Source organism: Chelon labrosus, assembly GCF_963514085.1.
Source record: "Chelon labrosus genome assembly, chromosome: 6".
In the NCBI taxonomy this organism is placed as follows: Eukaryota; Metazoa; Chordata; class Actinopteri; order Mugiliformes; family Mugilidae; genus Chelon; species Chelon labrosus.
In genome coordinates, this window is record NC_140342.1 from 12,886,566 (window position 1) to 12,903,047 (window position 16,482).

The 16,482-nt window shown below is 47.2% G+C and overlaps 1 protein-coding gene across 1 annotated transcript in view; it reads right to left on the bottom strand.

Moving 5' to 3' along the window:
• ephb1 (EPH receptor B1) overlaps positions 1-13,696 on the bottom strand; it is a 151,183-nt gene extending 137,487 nt beyond the window's left edge. Inside the window, exon 1 of the mRNA XM_084546494.1 lies at positions 13,609-13,696. Within this exon, the coding sequence (XP_084402620.1) occupies positions 13,609-13,669 (61 nt within the window). The 5' untranslated portion in view covers positions 13,670-13,696. The remainder of the gene's footprint in view (positions 1-13,608) is intronic.
• Positions 13,697-16,482: the final 2,786 nt, after the last annotated feature.

A 16,482-nucleotide genomic window follows, 5' to 3' on the forward strand; every position in this document is an offset into this window, starting at 1 on the left:
ATGAGCTTCTGACCATTTTGTGTCACATCAGTTCTTCACTAGAGGGATGAAAGGAACTTTTAAACTTCGATCAAATCATTTCAACAAACAGGATGCAATATCTGCCACCTAAGGAGTCCATATGCCAGTAGTGTGGCTTCTCAGTAACTGTGTGCAGGAATATGTTTTCCCAAGATACTGCATGACATTCCTCAAACAGATTTCCATCTCATTGTCACCGTGTGTGCCGTCGCTCATTCACTCAGATGATACAACTTAGGGGTTTGGCACAGAAATCCATTAGCATTTTAGAATACATTAGCATACCCAAAGGGATCTGCTGTAACATTGATTATAAGTAACCACATGCATTTAGATGCTGCTTTGCCTCTGATCACACGCAATATGCCAATCGGAAACAACCCGCCCTTCCCCCCCTTGCGCTCGCACAGACACACACATTGTCGCGGTGAGGCGGCCCCGCCACCTGCGGCGAAGCAGGTGCCGTGATACGATTCTCCCTCCCCCCAATGCATGCTGACACACAGACACTCGTGCACATACATACATGCGCACACGTACGCACGCATGCCTTCAAAGACGGAGCCGAGAAGCAGAGGTGACAGGTCTCTGGTTCCATGCCATCCTCAGCAAATGTAGCGCTAATTGCCCTCCCCTCCCCCGTTAGAGAGCAGCGTGGCTCCAACACAGGGTCCATATGGACCCCAAGATGGAGTCATCTCCTGCCTAGTAGAGCATCGTGTGAAGTGAGACAGACCAAGGGGCTGCTCAGCGTGATATGTGAGCTACCACTGCAAGGAAATTCACAAGGAAAATATTTAAGCTTTGAATCCCATTGTGAATTCATCTCCGACTCATGAACTCGTATTTGGCAGCTGGACAGAGGCACATGTATAAGTTGGTGTTAGTATGACAGCTGATTAGAGAGATGTGAGTGTGACACCTATAATGATCCCTTCATCTGATTGACAGGCGAGGCAAGGCTCCAATTCACACATCTTGCACATCACAGAACGTGGCGCACATGCACCAAAGAAGGTCGGCATGTCAGACACACACACACACACACACACACACACACACACACACGGACGCGCAAATGCACCATACACGCTGTTCCATCAAATGTTAGAAAAAGACTATTTGCTTCCATAAATCCCTCCTGTGGATTCCAGAATATTCCGCTATTATGTTGGCTCTAGCAGGGCTATTTCCTCCCCCAGTTAGCCTGTCATCAGGAGCATTGTATTGTATTGTCTGGGAGCGAGCCTAAATGGGACTCTTTCAGGGGTATTTTCAGGTACTTTCATGGAAGAATGGAGAGGATATGCATATCACATTTCAGTTTTTCTATCGCTGAGCAAACACAGTTTTGGACAACACACTCGCACACATGCGCAAATGCACGCCGGCACTTCCTCCACTGACCCAAACGAACAAGTCAAGCGAATTCCTGCTCCCAGCGATTTCCTCCATCTTTTCCCAACAGACGGGATCCCATTACAAGCGCCTGGCTTTTATCTCTCACAGAGGCAGCAGCAAACACAGCTGTAGACACTGCAAAGGGAACATCCTAAACGTATCCAAAATCCATCCACTGCCTCCAAATGGGTTTACAGAAAAGAAACCTTTTGGATTTACCTGCTCTGCTAAACAAAAAGATCTGTCCAGATTTCTTAAAAGAACTGGCACGGCGCAGCGAGCCCCGTTAATTGCGCTCACGCTGATCCATCTCGCGATTATTGGCAATTATCTGTCAATTAGGCAATGTGCTGATGTCACTACGGAGTGAAAGGCAAAGCAATCAAGGGCTGTTAGCATAGAAATGGTCATCCATATTAATGACCCGATCTCGGCTCCAGCTGAGAGCAGAGCACCCCAGCAAACTGTGTGTGAATGCGAGCGTGTCTGGTCCAGTAACTATTCTCCAGTGTGGCTACGGCGATCACAACATGATCCGGGCCTGTCAGCGCTGCTTCAAGCCCTCTCTGCTCAGTGGTTTTTGGCGGTTCCTAAATAGGGTACACATGCCACTCAAAGAAAGACCTTGACTGAGACACACTTAACCTCTCCTTCAGCTGCCCCCTTACCACCCAACACCCTAGTGAGGCGCCCCATTTCTTTGAGTCATATTAGGTCTGGAAGGAATGTTCATGTAGTGTAGCTGAATTTTGATGAATGTCCTATTAAAATCATCTGCGTCTCGGGAAACACTGGGAAATTACTATATAGAATAGGCAGGAAAAAGAAGGTTTAAAATATCTAGTAAAAGTGGCCCTTTATTTATAATTTAAAGCCATTGTATTACTTTAACCATATATGTCCTTTAAGTGATTTATTTGCCAACGTTGAGACATTGTTCTACATGGAATAAACCCTTTCTTTGCCCTTTTAAATGCTTACAAAAACACAAACGACACATAAGAGATGACAAATCATCCCTGCATCCATCGGACACAGCCAATCCATCAGACACGCAGTCGCCTCTCAAATAAACAAAGGACGCTTACGACATCTGTCATTCCTTCCCCAGGCTGTGATCCATGATATGATCGCAACGCTCGTACGTCCTGGACGATTCACAATCAATCTTTAGAGCCAAGACGACAGACACAGAGACAGAGAGAGAGAGAGAGAGAGATAGAGGCTTCTTGCTTCTTGGCTTCTTTTTTTGTCTTTGCCACTTTTTTCAGAGTCACTATCCATCTACCCGGGCATCTATCATGCTTTTCCTTTTATGGAGGTTGCCGAATGATGTTTATCGAAAGGTGGAGGTAGATTTCCCAAGCATTTCCCGAGCCTCAAATTGATTCAAAACATGTGCAATAATGCGAGTGACTCCCCACACTCCCTCTACACTTTCAGCCGTCAACAACAGCAGAAAGAAGGTGTCCTCTTTCGGGCCAATCATTGACAGGTGTCTGAAAGACCTTTTAGAGAAGGCTGAGTGATTTTTTTTTTTGATTTTTTTAAACGCACGCTTGAGTTTACTCACACAAACACACACGCACGTGCACTCACGCTGTGACCTTGTCAGGAGTTATAACCATCACATGAAGAGAGCAATACACATCTGCGCCACTCCGCTCCACCTTGGGCAAGGCAAGTTCACGTGTCAGGTGGTTTTCCTAAAGCGCCGAATGAATGGCTGGGACTTTTTAAAGACGTAAAAGCAAAATTTTCGGGGGCTGAGAACGTTCGTGTTTCTAACCTTCAAAAGAGAATAAACGTGGCTGGCAGCAGGTGGACTGTTAAGATTTTAATGGAGTCTCTTTATTCACTTACAAGGAGAGGAGTTGTCGACCGTTGTGTACACTCATTCACACACACACGCACAACATTTAAAAACGACCAGAGAATCATTATCACACACATTGCTGTCAGAAAACACATGCGTGAACACACGCACAGGATGTCTACGCAAATCAAAGCAGTCTGTCACACTCACGTAAGGCTTTTAAAAATACGCAAATACAGAGATATTGTTCCTTTATCATCGCAGCCTGACGTCTGAGGAAGGTAAGACCAATACCTTGAATTGGAGAACAAAAGCCAGGGAGTCTGTCACACTACAACACGCCCCTGCATTACTCTCCTTGGCCAGCCGCTTTTATCCGGACAGCCGTTTTGTTATCGGCCTTTCAGCTACGTCATTGATGCAAGTTGGGACGTGATGTATCCAACTGAAATCTCTGGGAGGAACTCGGTAGTGTGATTCATTCAAAATACATATGAACTCTAATACTGAAATGGTGCACGTTTGCAAAAAGAACACGCAGTACTCTCTGGCATAAAAGTGACAACACACAAAGATCTCCGAGACGGACCTCCCCGACAGAGATCGGTCTGCGTGGGCCAACATCGACAGAGACATAGAATTCAGCGCCATCGAGGTTTTCTTGACACAAATCCACTCTTATTAGTTTGAAGTTTAACATTCTGTCACGAGCTTTGAAACTCTCACAGGCAAAAAATAAAAATTAAAAATTAAAATTAGATGATGAATTGGAGAGAGCAGGAACGGCTGATTAAATGCCCATTAATTTACACACTAGCCACGCCTTACCAGGGTTGTGCAATATTTTGATTAAGTCGTTTATTAACGCGGCGTGACGGACGACATTTGTGGAGGACATCATGATTAGAGGAAATGTTGGTGTCTGAGTGGTAAGCCAAGACATAAGTCCCCAAATTAAAGTCATTCCCAATCTTGTAATTTGTATTTTATGTGGAACTGGAAAAATTCCTGTTAATACTATTGGCATACGCTGATCAGCCACAACATTAAAACCACTGACAGGAGAAGTAAATAACATTGACAGTGCCAACATTGTGACAATACAATGTTCTGCTGGGAAACTTTTGGACCTGGCATTTGAGTGGATGTTACTTAGACATGTACCACCCACCTAGACCAGACCAGACACCCCCACCCCATAGCAATGACACTCCTTGATGGCAGCAGCCATCCCCAGGAGGATGCAGCCTGACGCAGGCACACACACCAAAACTGTTTAGGAACAACTTAGAAAACATGAAGAACAGCACAAGGTGTTGACCTGGCCTCCAAATTCACTAGATCCCAAACTGACCAAGTATCTGTGGGATGATCCACAGAGGCCTCTCCTCTCAACCCATAGGACCCAAAGGCCCCCACTAACAACATTCTGTTGCCAGACACCACAGGACACCCTCAGAAGGTCCATGTCCATTCTCTGATGAGTCACAACTGTTTTGGAGGCACAAGGGAGACCTACACAGTATTAGGAAGGTGGTCATAATGTTATGCCCGATCGGTGTATAAATCTTCACAGATTTACAGAAAAGCGGAAAACAAGATAAGAAATTCTCAGAGCCGACATTCACATAAATGTAACACTCACACATCACCCACTAGTAAGGTCTCATTCACTTAGCCTGTTGTTAAGATCTAACATTGTACTATATTTGGAATATATGAGAAAAAGAGGCCAGCCTTGCATATCATGCATTAATAATCTCACGTCAGTCATATGCCAAGGATGCATCTTTTTTGATTTTAACTGAATTTCCTCTAAAACCGATGTGACACAGTTGTAAAGCGCCAGGAAAACCGCTGTACAATTAGATTCGACTTGGCTTAGTGGAAACGTTTGTCATCTTGACATGTCATACAGTGGCGAAACGAGCACAGCTGTTCGTTTTCCACATCCCACTTTACTTTATTTAAAACTAGCTGAGTGCAAACTATGTGTGTGTACTGTATATTTGGAGCCGTTCGTTTCCCCGGCTCTCAGAAATTGGGCTGACTCCGCCCAGACATCAGTGTCAATCTGCTGAGCGGGTGTCTAACAGTGTGTGAAGCTCACATCAAAGGTATGCCGCTTTAAATGCCCAGCCTTGGGAGAAAGCGGGGAGGGGAAAGACTTCATAGGAATAAGGGATGAGGAGGAAGGGAACAACTGGAGAGGGGCATGAATTTTACACTGTTCAGTGAACCCCAATGCGAAAGAAGAGGTTTGGGACAGGACGGTACTGTGACTGAGGCTGCCGTGCTAACTAGCTGAATCAAGACATCCTTCATAAATGTAACCACAACAGTAGCGAACAAGCTCCCGCTAATGGTGAATACACAAATTACCCCGATGTACAGCACCCGGCAATTTTCCCCACATCATTTATTAGAGATTTCTCTAAAAAAAAAAAAAAGGCCCACAGACATCCAAGGAGATGCACTCTCACGCAGGCGAACACACTCTAAAGGGCTGGATGTGCTTAAGGGTTAGCAGCCAGAACCACCAGCCTCCTCATTAGCACAAATAAGATTGTAGGCAGATACAGGCCTATCCCTCTATCCCTCTCTGTGTCATCGTCCCTCGTCGCCTCTGTTCTCTTGCACAAATGAGTCCTAATCCTCGTCCTCGAGCTCGCCTCCAACAACAACAATACCACACAGAGCCGAAGGAGGAGGACACGGAGGAAGCAACAGAACAGAATCTCTTTGTGGGAAATTTCATCTTCACTTGCATGTGTCACGCCGAAAGTACGCACTAAATATCTCAGGGGCAGAATGTATAACCGTATGGGATGTGACCTCAGGATGAATCGCATTCAAATGAATCCCCCTCTGGTTGTGATTTCATAACTATTCATGAAGGGGAGGAGAGGTCAACAAGTCACCATGGACTGGGATTAGATTGTCAAACCAGCCATCAAAACAAAACACGATAAACGTAATAAATATGCCAACAGGGGACAATATACTATATGAAACTGAATATTAAATAAAAGCTACGCACAAACAACAGACGTTCCCGGGCTCCCGATAGATCTGTTTCCTCCTGACAAATCTCTTTTCGCCTAAATACAGAGAACAGAGCTCAGAAGCCAAACAAACCACCTTTGACTTCGGTCCGTTTGGGGAATCGCCTTTCACCCTGTCAGTTTTCTTGTTGTACTCTACCAGCCAGGCCACGGCTGGTAGAGCCAGATACTGTCTAACCGTTTCCCATTACCCTCTGTGCTTCAAATCAATAGTTAATTACCTCAAAAAAAAATAAAAAATAAAATAAAAAAACGCTCTCTTCTTATCCAGCTAGAGAAGTGGACAGCACAGGGCGGGAGGAAATTTGCCTGGCAGAGGGCTTCGGCGTTACGCGGGGTGAGAACTGTCCTCCCACCACCGCTACTTATTGGCCCATCAGTGTCCTTCTCGGAAGCTTGCGTTTCATTTTGCACTGCGCAGGCTTTTATCTCCACACACACAATTTTCATTTCCCACGCAGACACACAAATATACGCGCGCAAGTTCTCCGACGCTCTTTTGCAGAGAAGCTAATGTTTAATAAGAGATTACAGTTATGGCGAGTGGAAGGGCAGGCGAATGGTGAAATATGTCCACATGTCCTGAACCTGGGAGAGGCACTGGCACTTACTCATTAATAATGGGACAGGCCCCAGGCCCAGGCCCTTAGCTCTCAGTCTCTGCTCATTTCCTTTCCACACATCAAAGCTATGTATGGCTGTGTGTGTGTAGGGTCTTAGACATTCACATCTGTGCTGGTGTGTATGTGTGTGTATGTGTGAGCTTGTCAGTCCCTATGAGAAACAGCCTGTGGAGGAGCCAGCTTTTATTTAATCAGAAGTGCAGCAGCTTCCACCACCGTCCGTAATTTCAGCCCTATTAACGTTCTGCCTTTAATTCCTCCGAGCGCTGGAGACACAGCATCCTCTGGGCTGCTAATTCACTTTAAATGCAAAATGTACCACGAGTTTTATTTTTTTTTCCTCCTGTACAGCAGCAACTTCATATATAGTGCATTTAAACTCGAAGGGCAAGGGATTTACTGCATAAACATAGTGTACAGTTATCAGGAGTGTGCTAAACTGATATTCCTATCAGTTTGATTGCGGACTTTAAAAGTTTCCCACGCAGTGGAAGTCACAAAAACACTGCACCACTATACTTGCCTTCCTCACACTCCCTAGCGAGCCTCTGCCCTGTCACCTTTCCCACTTGCAGCCCTTAAGCTTTAGCCTTGGGGGTTAAAATTCATATTAAATCATCCTGGCCCTGACTCAAAAACAGATCTCATTATAACCAATCATAAATGAAGCTCTTTGTTCCTGCATGCCTGCAACCCCAACAGCCTCTTTACCCTCTTCCTGTTCCTGCCGATCCTGCGCCTATTACACCTCCAGGAGGACGGGCTCGGATTTCGTCCTTGTTGCAAACCCTACAATGCTTTATAAACGCATCTGTTTTTAACCGAAAAACGTGTAGGGGAAAGAGGCAAGTGAAGGAGGGAGGAGGGGGGAGACAACCAATTATTCCCCGGCAGGAACGTTTGGGAGAGGAGGAAGGAGAGGAAGGGGGTGCACCTTGCGTCTACGCTCACATTTAATTAAAATGAACAATCTGGAAGGCAAGAAGAAACGGCCGGGAAGTTGAATCAACAACAGGCTTTTGTGGACCTGCACTGGCCGGAGCTGGTGAAGGGAGGGATTGAGCGGACAGGGGCTTAAGGGGCCGTGGGGTGGAGGAGCGAGCGGTGTGGTGGTGGAAATGGGGTTGGTAAGTACAGAGGCCCCAGAAGCCGCGCCGCATGAACGCTGGGAAATAAGACTCGATAATCAATGCTTTTTTCTTCTCGCCTCTCAACTCAACAAATATCGGAGAGGCTCCCCTTTCCTGCTGACTGCACAACTGTCACCCAATCTCCAGGACAGGTGATAATGGAGAAGGAAAAAAAAAAGCCACAGAGACGGGAAAAAGAATGAGAAAAAGCACATTTTTCACACCGCCATGCTTCAGTGGTGGGGATGCTGGGTCACCGCGGCCAATCAATTACCAGCACTGCCGTTTTCCACTAGGTGTGGCTCGGAGGGTTGTGTGTGGGTTCATGCGCGCGTCAAGCTCCGGCGCTGTGTGCGTCTCCGCTCATGTTGCGTGTTTACCATTTGAGAGAGCTGCCCTAACCAGCAAACAGATGACTAACACGGTTTGAGGTCGAACCGTGTCACGAGCGTCACCGTTTTCACCCCTGCGCCCTAATGCGTTTTGTGTGTCGCTGATGCAGTGGGACAGCTTATCCCAGAGATTCGGACAGATAAGGCCTTAGTCCACGTCCTGCATTCGGCCACCTGCCCTGATAAGGGCCAGGCACGAAGCGAGACGGGAGGAACCTAACACTGCCGATAGCATCTCTGGATGCAGGAATGTGTGGAAGATAACATGGACATAAGACAACATGGTATCCACACGGCGAGTGCCAAGTCTGGACTTACGAGTGAATACTCAGAAGCGTTCAGTAAAGCACATACTGATCTGTTCCTCTCTTCCTCGTCTCTCCCTTGATGCTGCTCATTCTCACGCTGAGGCGTACATAAAAATGTGCACATGCATAAGCTTCCATCCCGCATCCACCATCTGGCCTTCCCAAGGCTCAGATGTCTCTGGGGTAAGGTGAGCTGCGAGGGGGTCTCTCTGTGCGTACACGCTAGGGCTGTGCATGTGTGTGAATGCATGTGTGAAAGAGAGAGAGAGAGAGAGAGAGAAAGAGACAACCAGAGAGAGAGCGAGTGGGCAGTGATCATATTATCCAAGAGAAAATACGCAACGCATAGAATACTGCAATATGTGAAAAACCACATTGCGAAGGGAGAAACCTGCAGAGACCACAGATTCTTGCCTGCCTGCGAGCATAATAGTTTCGCAGAGAGGGAAGAACAACACATTTACAGGACTGCAGGTACATGAGCTGCAGGCAGGGGTTTACACTGGGGGTCGTCACAGCTGACTAGGCCGTGTAAGTGCGCCTCAACGCCACGCAGTCTTTGCACTGTGGGCAAAATAAAGCCTCCATTATGGGATGAGGACATGTCTACTGCCCCTGCCAGCCATAATGGTTTTAGCACTATACTGACGACACGGAAAAACCCAAACGTACAATACGCACAACAAGGGAAAAATTGAATTCCACTTTAGGTGGTCCCAGTTCAACAGTGGAGCCCCTTGGCCGAAATACACTCATGTGAGCACTCGCACACGTAATCCTTCATGTCTGCCTCCTCAACCCCACGAGATTATGTTGTACTTATATTTTCTTGATTTTTTTTCTCCAACAATTTAAAATGAGTGAACAGAGGAGCGATCTTGCATTCACATCCATTAGAGGCTCAACAGGACTCTTTTTACAGGCTGTCTCCTCTGCACAGCTGGTGAGCTCGCACAAAATACACATTGAGCGGTAGAAAATTCTTAACTCCGCACTAAAGCCTGTCTACATCAATGCAAGCTCAGTCTTCGCCGCAAGATTTGAGTGTGGGGAAACAACTGAGAATCATTTGAGCTTGACAAGAAGTGTTGGACCAACCAAAGGACCTAAAGTGTCTTGCTCCCCCCGCTCCTCTTAAAACTCGCGAAAATCATGACCGCTTGTTTTAAGAGAAATCCGAAGCACTATTTTGCAAACCATCAGACTGGTGTGGTGGATATTCAGAGTGACAGCAACCTGTTTTTCCAGTTAAAATTTGTGAAGCAAAGACCGGCGTCGACCATGAGCGGCTCTTGCGTCCGATCGGAAGCGTGGCACCTCACTTTAACGCGTGTCTCGCGTGTCGTTTGTGACTTGCCAAACCTCGGCAACTTCTATGTATATTGCTACTTATTAGCTGCATAAAAGCGACTGAAAACATCACCAAGTTTCCCAAAATTAGACCCAATCGAAATGTGGCAGGACCTGAAGCAAGCCGTTTGTGTGTCGAAACCCACGACATCTCAGAACGAAAGCGTTGTCGTATAGAGGAATGGGCTAAAATCCCTCCCAGCCGCTGTGAACGACTGATCAGCAGTTACAGTAATGTTTAGTTCTCTTTATCTGCTGACGTTTTGAGACATTTTCCTTCAGCGTAGATGCAGACTGCAGAAAATTCCTAAGCAGCCCCGTACACTTCTTTGCACGGTGAGGTCGGAGCAACAGGTCAGCTACAGGACAATGCCCCTGGAGCTGAGTCAGTGTCATGCTAAAGGACACTTCAGCAGGGAAATTACTTGCGGAGACAGGGGCTGGAACCCGCCCTTCAAGAGTCTGTCCTCTAACCTCTCTGATCAATATGCCATTCGAAAGCTGCTGATGAATCTACTGTATATCAACAGTGTGCAGTAGCAGCCCCCATATATCATTGATTATTTAAGCTATCATAACTCTTTGTTTATTCGGGAAGCAGCAATATGGGCCAGTCCATCCTCTGAGGATGATGCATTACCACAGTGCAATGCAGGTACTTAACGCAGCGTCCTGAGGGACTGGTTACAGCACATTACTAACATTCTTTTATCATACTAAACGCCGCTGCTGTTTTACACCAGCAAAGCGTGGCGCAGGGACCTACTGTATGTCAGATAAGTGTGACAGCCTCTGTTCACTTACTTTCTTAGCCTTGTTCAATTTCAGCCCACTCATTTGTAAAACATGCATTCTGTATCTTTGCTGAAATTCGCTGACCTCCCTCCTTCTTCCTCTCTCATCTTTATATCTCCCTCGGTCCCCGTCTATCTTCAAACGCCGTTTCATCCCCATTCCCTCAATTCCTCCTCCTCCTCCTCCTCCTCCCTCCGCCACCCAGTTCCAGGCCGTTAAATGAGCGGGCTTATCTAAGCCTAATTGGTTTAAGGGCAAACAGAAATAAGCAATGGCTCTGTAAGTAGTGGAGAATTACTGCTGCTGCTGGCAAGAATCATCTGCATGCCGCAGAGACGGCGGGCTGAAGGAACGAGGAGGGAGACGGGAGTGGAAAGGGGAGATTAGCGAAGAAAATATGGAAGACAGAGTGAGGTACGAGGGGAAAAGGGGAGAAAAGTTAGCAGGGAAGGTGCAGATGATGGGCAGAAGTGGAACAAAAAGACAAATAGGGCTCAAACAGGGCGCAACGCGTGCTTCTTCCTGTAATGTCATGCAAATCCCCGTCTTCACTCTGCTCCCCGTTAGCTTTGGCCCTGGCTGCCCCTCGGCCCCTCTTCAATAAATTGCCGGCGAATGCATTTCCGTCGGTTAACGTCACGTCTTCACGCGGGTGGCACGGTCTGGATTATTCGTCGGAGAAAATTTAAAGTTACACTCAAACAGTTTCGGCCCTTCGCTGCGCTACGTTTGGACACACAAACCTTTACCACTGCGGACTCCAACTCCCGAGCTCATTCCTCCATGCTCAGCTCTCTCCAAACTATCCATCCACATACTATTTCTTCCTTAGGATTTTCATCCCACAGGTCATCAGTTCATCAGTGGTGTGTGGGGTGTTTACTTTGAGTTAAAAAAAAAGCGTGTGCAGAGAGAGCGAGCGAGCTCAAATAAATTATTCACTTCATCACAACTACGCATCCATATGGTCAAGGCTGCCGGCACCCCCGGTACAGACATGCATTCAGACAGATCCCTGACACTTTGTGATTATCTGCTGATTTGATCTTGTAATCAGATTAAGGGCGACAGGATAGGCAGGGATAATGTGGTCAGTGGCTCCACTTTCTCTCTCTCTCTCTCTCTCTCTCTCTCTCTCTCTCTCTCTCTCTCTCACACACACACACACCCCCAAAAAAAATGAAAGAGCAACAGATTGAAGTTCAGATCGGTGAAGATTTTAACCTTCCCACGGGGAAACCTCCTTTCAATTAGCAACCAAAACATGGAAAACACTTTCATCCTCGTTGCTGAGGTAACCCAGGGGCCATCTCCCTGCCCATCTGCTTCGTTCTCATCCCGTCTTTTTAAAGCAGGAATCCCACACCCCTTTTCCAAGCACGGGGAAAGCCGCTCCTCCCTCTCGTCCTCCCGTTTATCTCTCTGAAATTACATTTCTGCTGTCATTTCACATGGGGTAAACATCTGAACCTCAAAATATCCTTTCTCGCAAGAGGTAGCAATTTGGGCCTGGGCTTGGTATCCGTAGCCGTGTGGAAATCTGATGAGCACAAACAAACTGAATTACAGAGCGCGGATCGAGCCTGGGAAGCGTCCAGAAGCAGAGTTGTAAATGATTAAAGGGGGAACCTAAATGTGAGAAAACTCATTATAATTGTGCTCTTGATAGAAGTACTGGTGGGAGCTAAGACCAAGACAGGCGCGCAGGGAAGCCGGGCGCATTCAAAGTAAGAACTAGTGCACAATAAAACCAGAGAGGACACTATGTATCCACGGTGCTGCCAGGATATCCATCCAGCTAACGTCTGAGGCTACAGCCCAGTGTCCGGTCCCTGGGGTCCCGCAGCGGAAATGAAAAACATGTTTAACTGGAGATATCAAGCTACTGTAGCGGTGGCCGCAGCGCTTGTCCAGATGAGTGCGTGAGAGAGGAAGGGGAGGGAAAAAAAAAAGGGAAAATAGGAGGAGATGCAGACAAAGACAGAATAAGGGGAACGGAGATGGATGAGGAGGAAAATACAGGAACAGTCTGGGAGAAAAGGAGAGCACCGGAGTGCTTTTAATAATGGTGGATTTACCATTTTATATATATTTATAAAAAAAAGAGAAATTTAACAAAAGAGGAAAATTCTTCTTCCTTTCAGCAAAATCCACAATCTTAACAGCTTTTCCACATGTTACAGAAAGACGCTGAAGAGCTTTTCCTAATAGTAATTTCTATGAACACTTTAATGAAAGGAGAAAAAAAGCGTTATGGGGAATCTTTGCAGGTTTGACAGGCAGTTGTGCAGCCTTCGCGTCCCACTGAGAAAAATTAATAGCTCGTGTGGGATAACGAGAATCTGAAACAACACAATTAATGAAGGAGACTTCTGCTCCTGTCACGCTACAGACGGAACCGGGTAGACCAGATCAGTGAGGAAAGCGGATTTTATCGCAAAAAAAACAAGAACAGCAACTAACGAATTACAGAGTGCTGAACATTTAATCACACAAAGTGCCGGTGTTCGCAAGAAGAAGTAACATCATGATGAGACAGCTCCGAAATAAACGGACAACCAAAGCGGCGATCCACGTGTGTGACATCCCCTGCACGCCGGAGACGCAGCGGTGCCCGACGCCGAAGCATCCCCAAGGCGCACAGCGCGCCCCGGACAGGAGCGTCTCCCACCACCTACAGCAAGCACAGTCCCGATTTCTTATTTACCTTCCATCGCAGAAGAAGTGATGACCAGGACGCATAAAAGCGCAAACAAATCCACTGTCATGGCAGAAGGGTAGTCTCCACAGCCTGTCCCCAAATAATCAAGACGCAGGGCGCGCGTCAAAAGAATCCCTCAGTTGTCAGAGCGGTACTCCAGGAGATAGCCTCTGTTGTGAGTCACATTTCAAGCCGTAGTAAACAATGTGTGACAATCAGCGCAAGGGAAGCGCGGAGTGTAGAGGCCGTGGGGCGCGGGGAGCAGGAGGGGAGGGGGGGGTACGAGGAGGAGGAGGAGGAGGAGGAGGTATGGGGGAGACCCAACATTGCCTGCTCACAGCCCCATTAAAGGGCCGGGGCCAATCACCGAGCGGGTAGCTGAAACTCACCAACCAATCCGCAACCCGCCTCCGCCCACCTCGCATTGTCAAAACACAAAACTTTTTCCTTGACCTATTTGAAGCGGCGTCCGCTGCTCTGAAGGGAAATGACGCCACCCGTCGGGCTGCCGCCGCTACTGCACGCCAAGTAAACCTAAAGCCAAGCTTACCCCCCCACGGGAGACGATCTAAACGGTTGTTTTATTTGCTCGGCAGCCTGTGGATAAAAAAAAATAAATACTGCCGCTGTCGAGCAGTTTCGTCTCCCATATGTCCATGCGTACCTTCTTTAAACTGAAAGTGTGCTGAAAGTGAAGAAATGTTTATTATATTAAATGATCTCAATTTGGGATGTCAAGTTTTTGCTTTTATAAAAGAAAAATGCTTTAGGTGATTAAACTAAAGAGAAAAAAAACAATAGCTGACAACCACAAACGTCTTTTCAAAAACGTCTGAGGCCACCTTATGGCGCGCCACCCTCCGCTCACACAAGAGCAAATCCCATTTGCAATGAAAATGTTCTTTAATAGCTTAGACAAATTCAGCTGCGCCTCCTAATGTTATTAAACAGGCGTTTGCACATCAGTCCCCTGCTCCTGCCCCTCTCACCCCCCTTTTGTGCGCACGTGTGCTGCAACAGATGGCGCGTACAATGAGCTTTTCCCCGCGGGGACACAGGGGACCGGGGCCCTGCTTCGGCGGAGGATGGGGCAGTTGCCGCCCCCCCCCCGGCCCAGAACTATACACCTGTCTTGGGCCAGATCTGCCCCCGCCCCACCGCGTCCCTGGAGGTGAAGAAGTGGGATGGAGTTGTTAATCTGCAGCCTGAGTAGGCCTGGTTTTACCCCGGGCCACTGGATGGCCTAATACTTCAGTGCTGTCCCTCCACAGCACACTGGCCCAGATACTTTTCACCTGCTTTAGTTTTTAGGGACTGAATTAACGCCTTGACTCGTGAAGCTTCAGCTTAAAATATGAATGCCTATTTTTTACTTACAGTCAGTTTCTGTGTCCTTCGCTTAAGTCTAAACTGTTTTCTTTTGTACCCTTTTCGTATGTAAATTCTCACATTTACAAAGGCAACAATCGAACACAGTGAAAATGAAAGATGACTCACACCTAATAAATGGTCGTTGCATTTAAGTGGCAAAGGCCGGCTGATGAGCTGGGGCAGACACGGGGCTTCAGGATCATCAGGCAGCGGTGGCTAACCTGGGAAAGAAAGCTGATGAGGGCATTTGTCATTTTTAATGGTGCGGCGCCGTAGCGTGGCGCAGCACAACGCAGCGTGGCCCCTGGCGCTAGCTGCTTCGTGGGCCCCTCACAGCCACCTGGCCTTATTTTTCACCGCGCCAGTCATCATCACCTACGACTCCGCGGGTCATCTCCAAACACAGAAGAAACCCGTGTCCCCGTCGTCCGCTGTCCGCACCCTGGGGAGGCGGAAGGAAGGAAGAGCATGAGGGGAGGTGGGAACAATGGCGCTGCTGCTTTAGCACATCCTCCCATACAAAGCTCGCACTGACAAACAATCGCGTGCAACAACACAAATACGTGTGCAGCCGCTCACCCACACGCCACTCTGATAATGATCCACACAAAGCCACGCAAGCGCTCGCCTACTTCAGCTTAAGAGCCTCAGTCCAATACCAATAGTGAGCCCAAACACACTGTAGAGAGCCTCTCATTCTCTCTGTGGCCTGATTTATTTTTCTGTGTGGTTAAGCCTCCAAGTGCAGCAACCCAGTTCTATTTTCATGTCCCTATTACAAGATCAGATTCGTGACGAAATCAAAAAGGTAACTAGCTGGGATATTCTGTAACTTGTGTTTGATTAAACCTTTTTTTAATGCTATTAAAGCATGCGAGCTGACCCCGGATGCATTGAGCTCTTGACCTGCAAACACTGAGCCAGCATCTAACTCTTCAAGCACGATGTGCTATGACCTTTACATTTCGCCTCTCTGTCTCCTGTTTCCTGACTCCCTCTTGGTTCCTGTAAAAAGAACAAAAAAGACGGGTGTTTTTCTATGCAATCGACAGGAAATACAACACAGTGAGTAGATTGTTCTGCACACTGATAACATAATTAAAAATAAACCTGTGGTACACAAAGAAGACCTTTTAGGGTGAAAAAAAAGCAATACATTCAGAGGCAGCTGGGTTTACTCATTATTTAGATTTGATTCAGGGGCGTATAGGAAAGGTATAGTTTGTGACAAACCGACGCAGGCGGCAAAAAGAGGTGGATGACTCTAATGGCACAAAATGAGAAAGGTAGAAAGACACAGAAGGGAAAGAGAGATGATTCCGACACAATGGAAGGTGGGAAGATTTGTCCGGTGATGAATATGAATGCATGAAAATGAAACGCCTAAGTCAATATGGAGACAGTGCAGGGATTCAGGTGACAGAGGAGTGCAGCGCTACACCCGCCCTGGGGGTATGGGCTGGTTATTAGGCTAGGCTTTAGCTTCATCCATCTTCAGAGGTCTGTCCA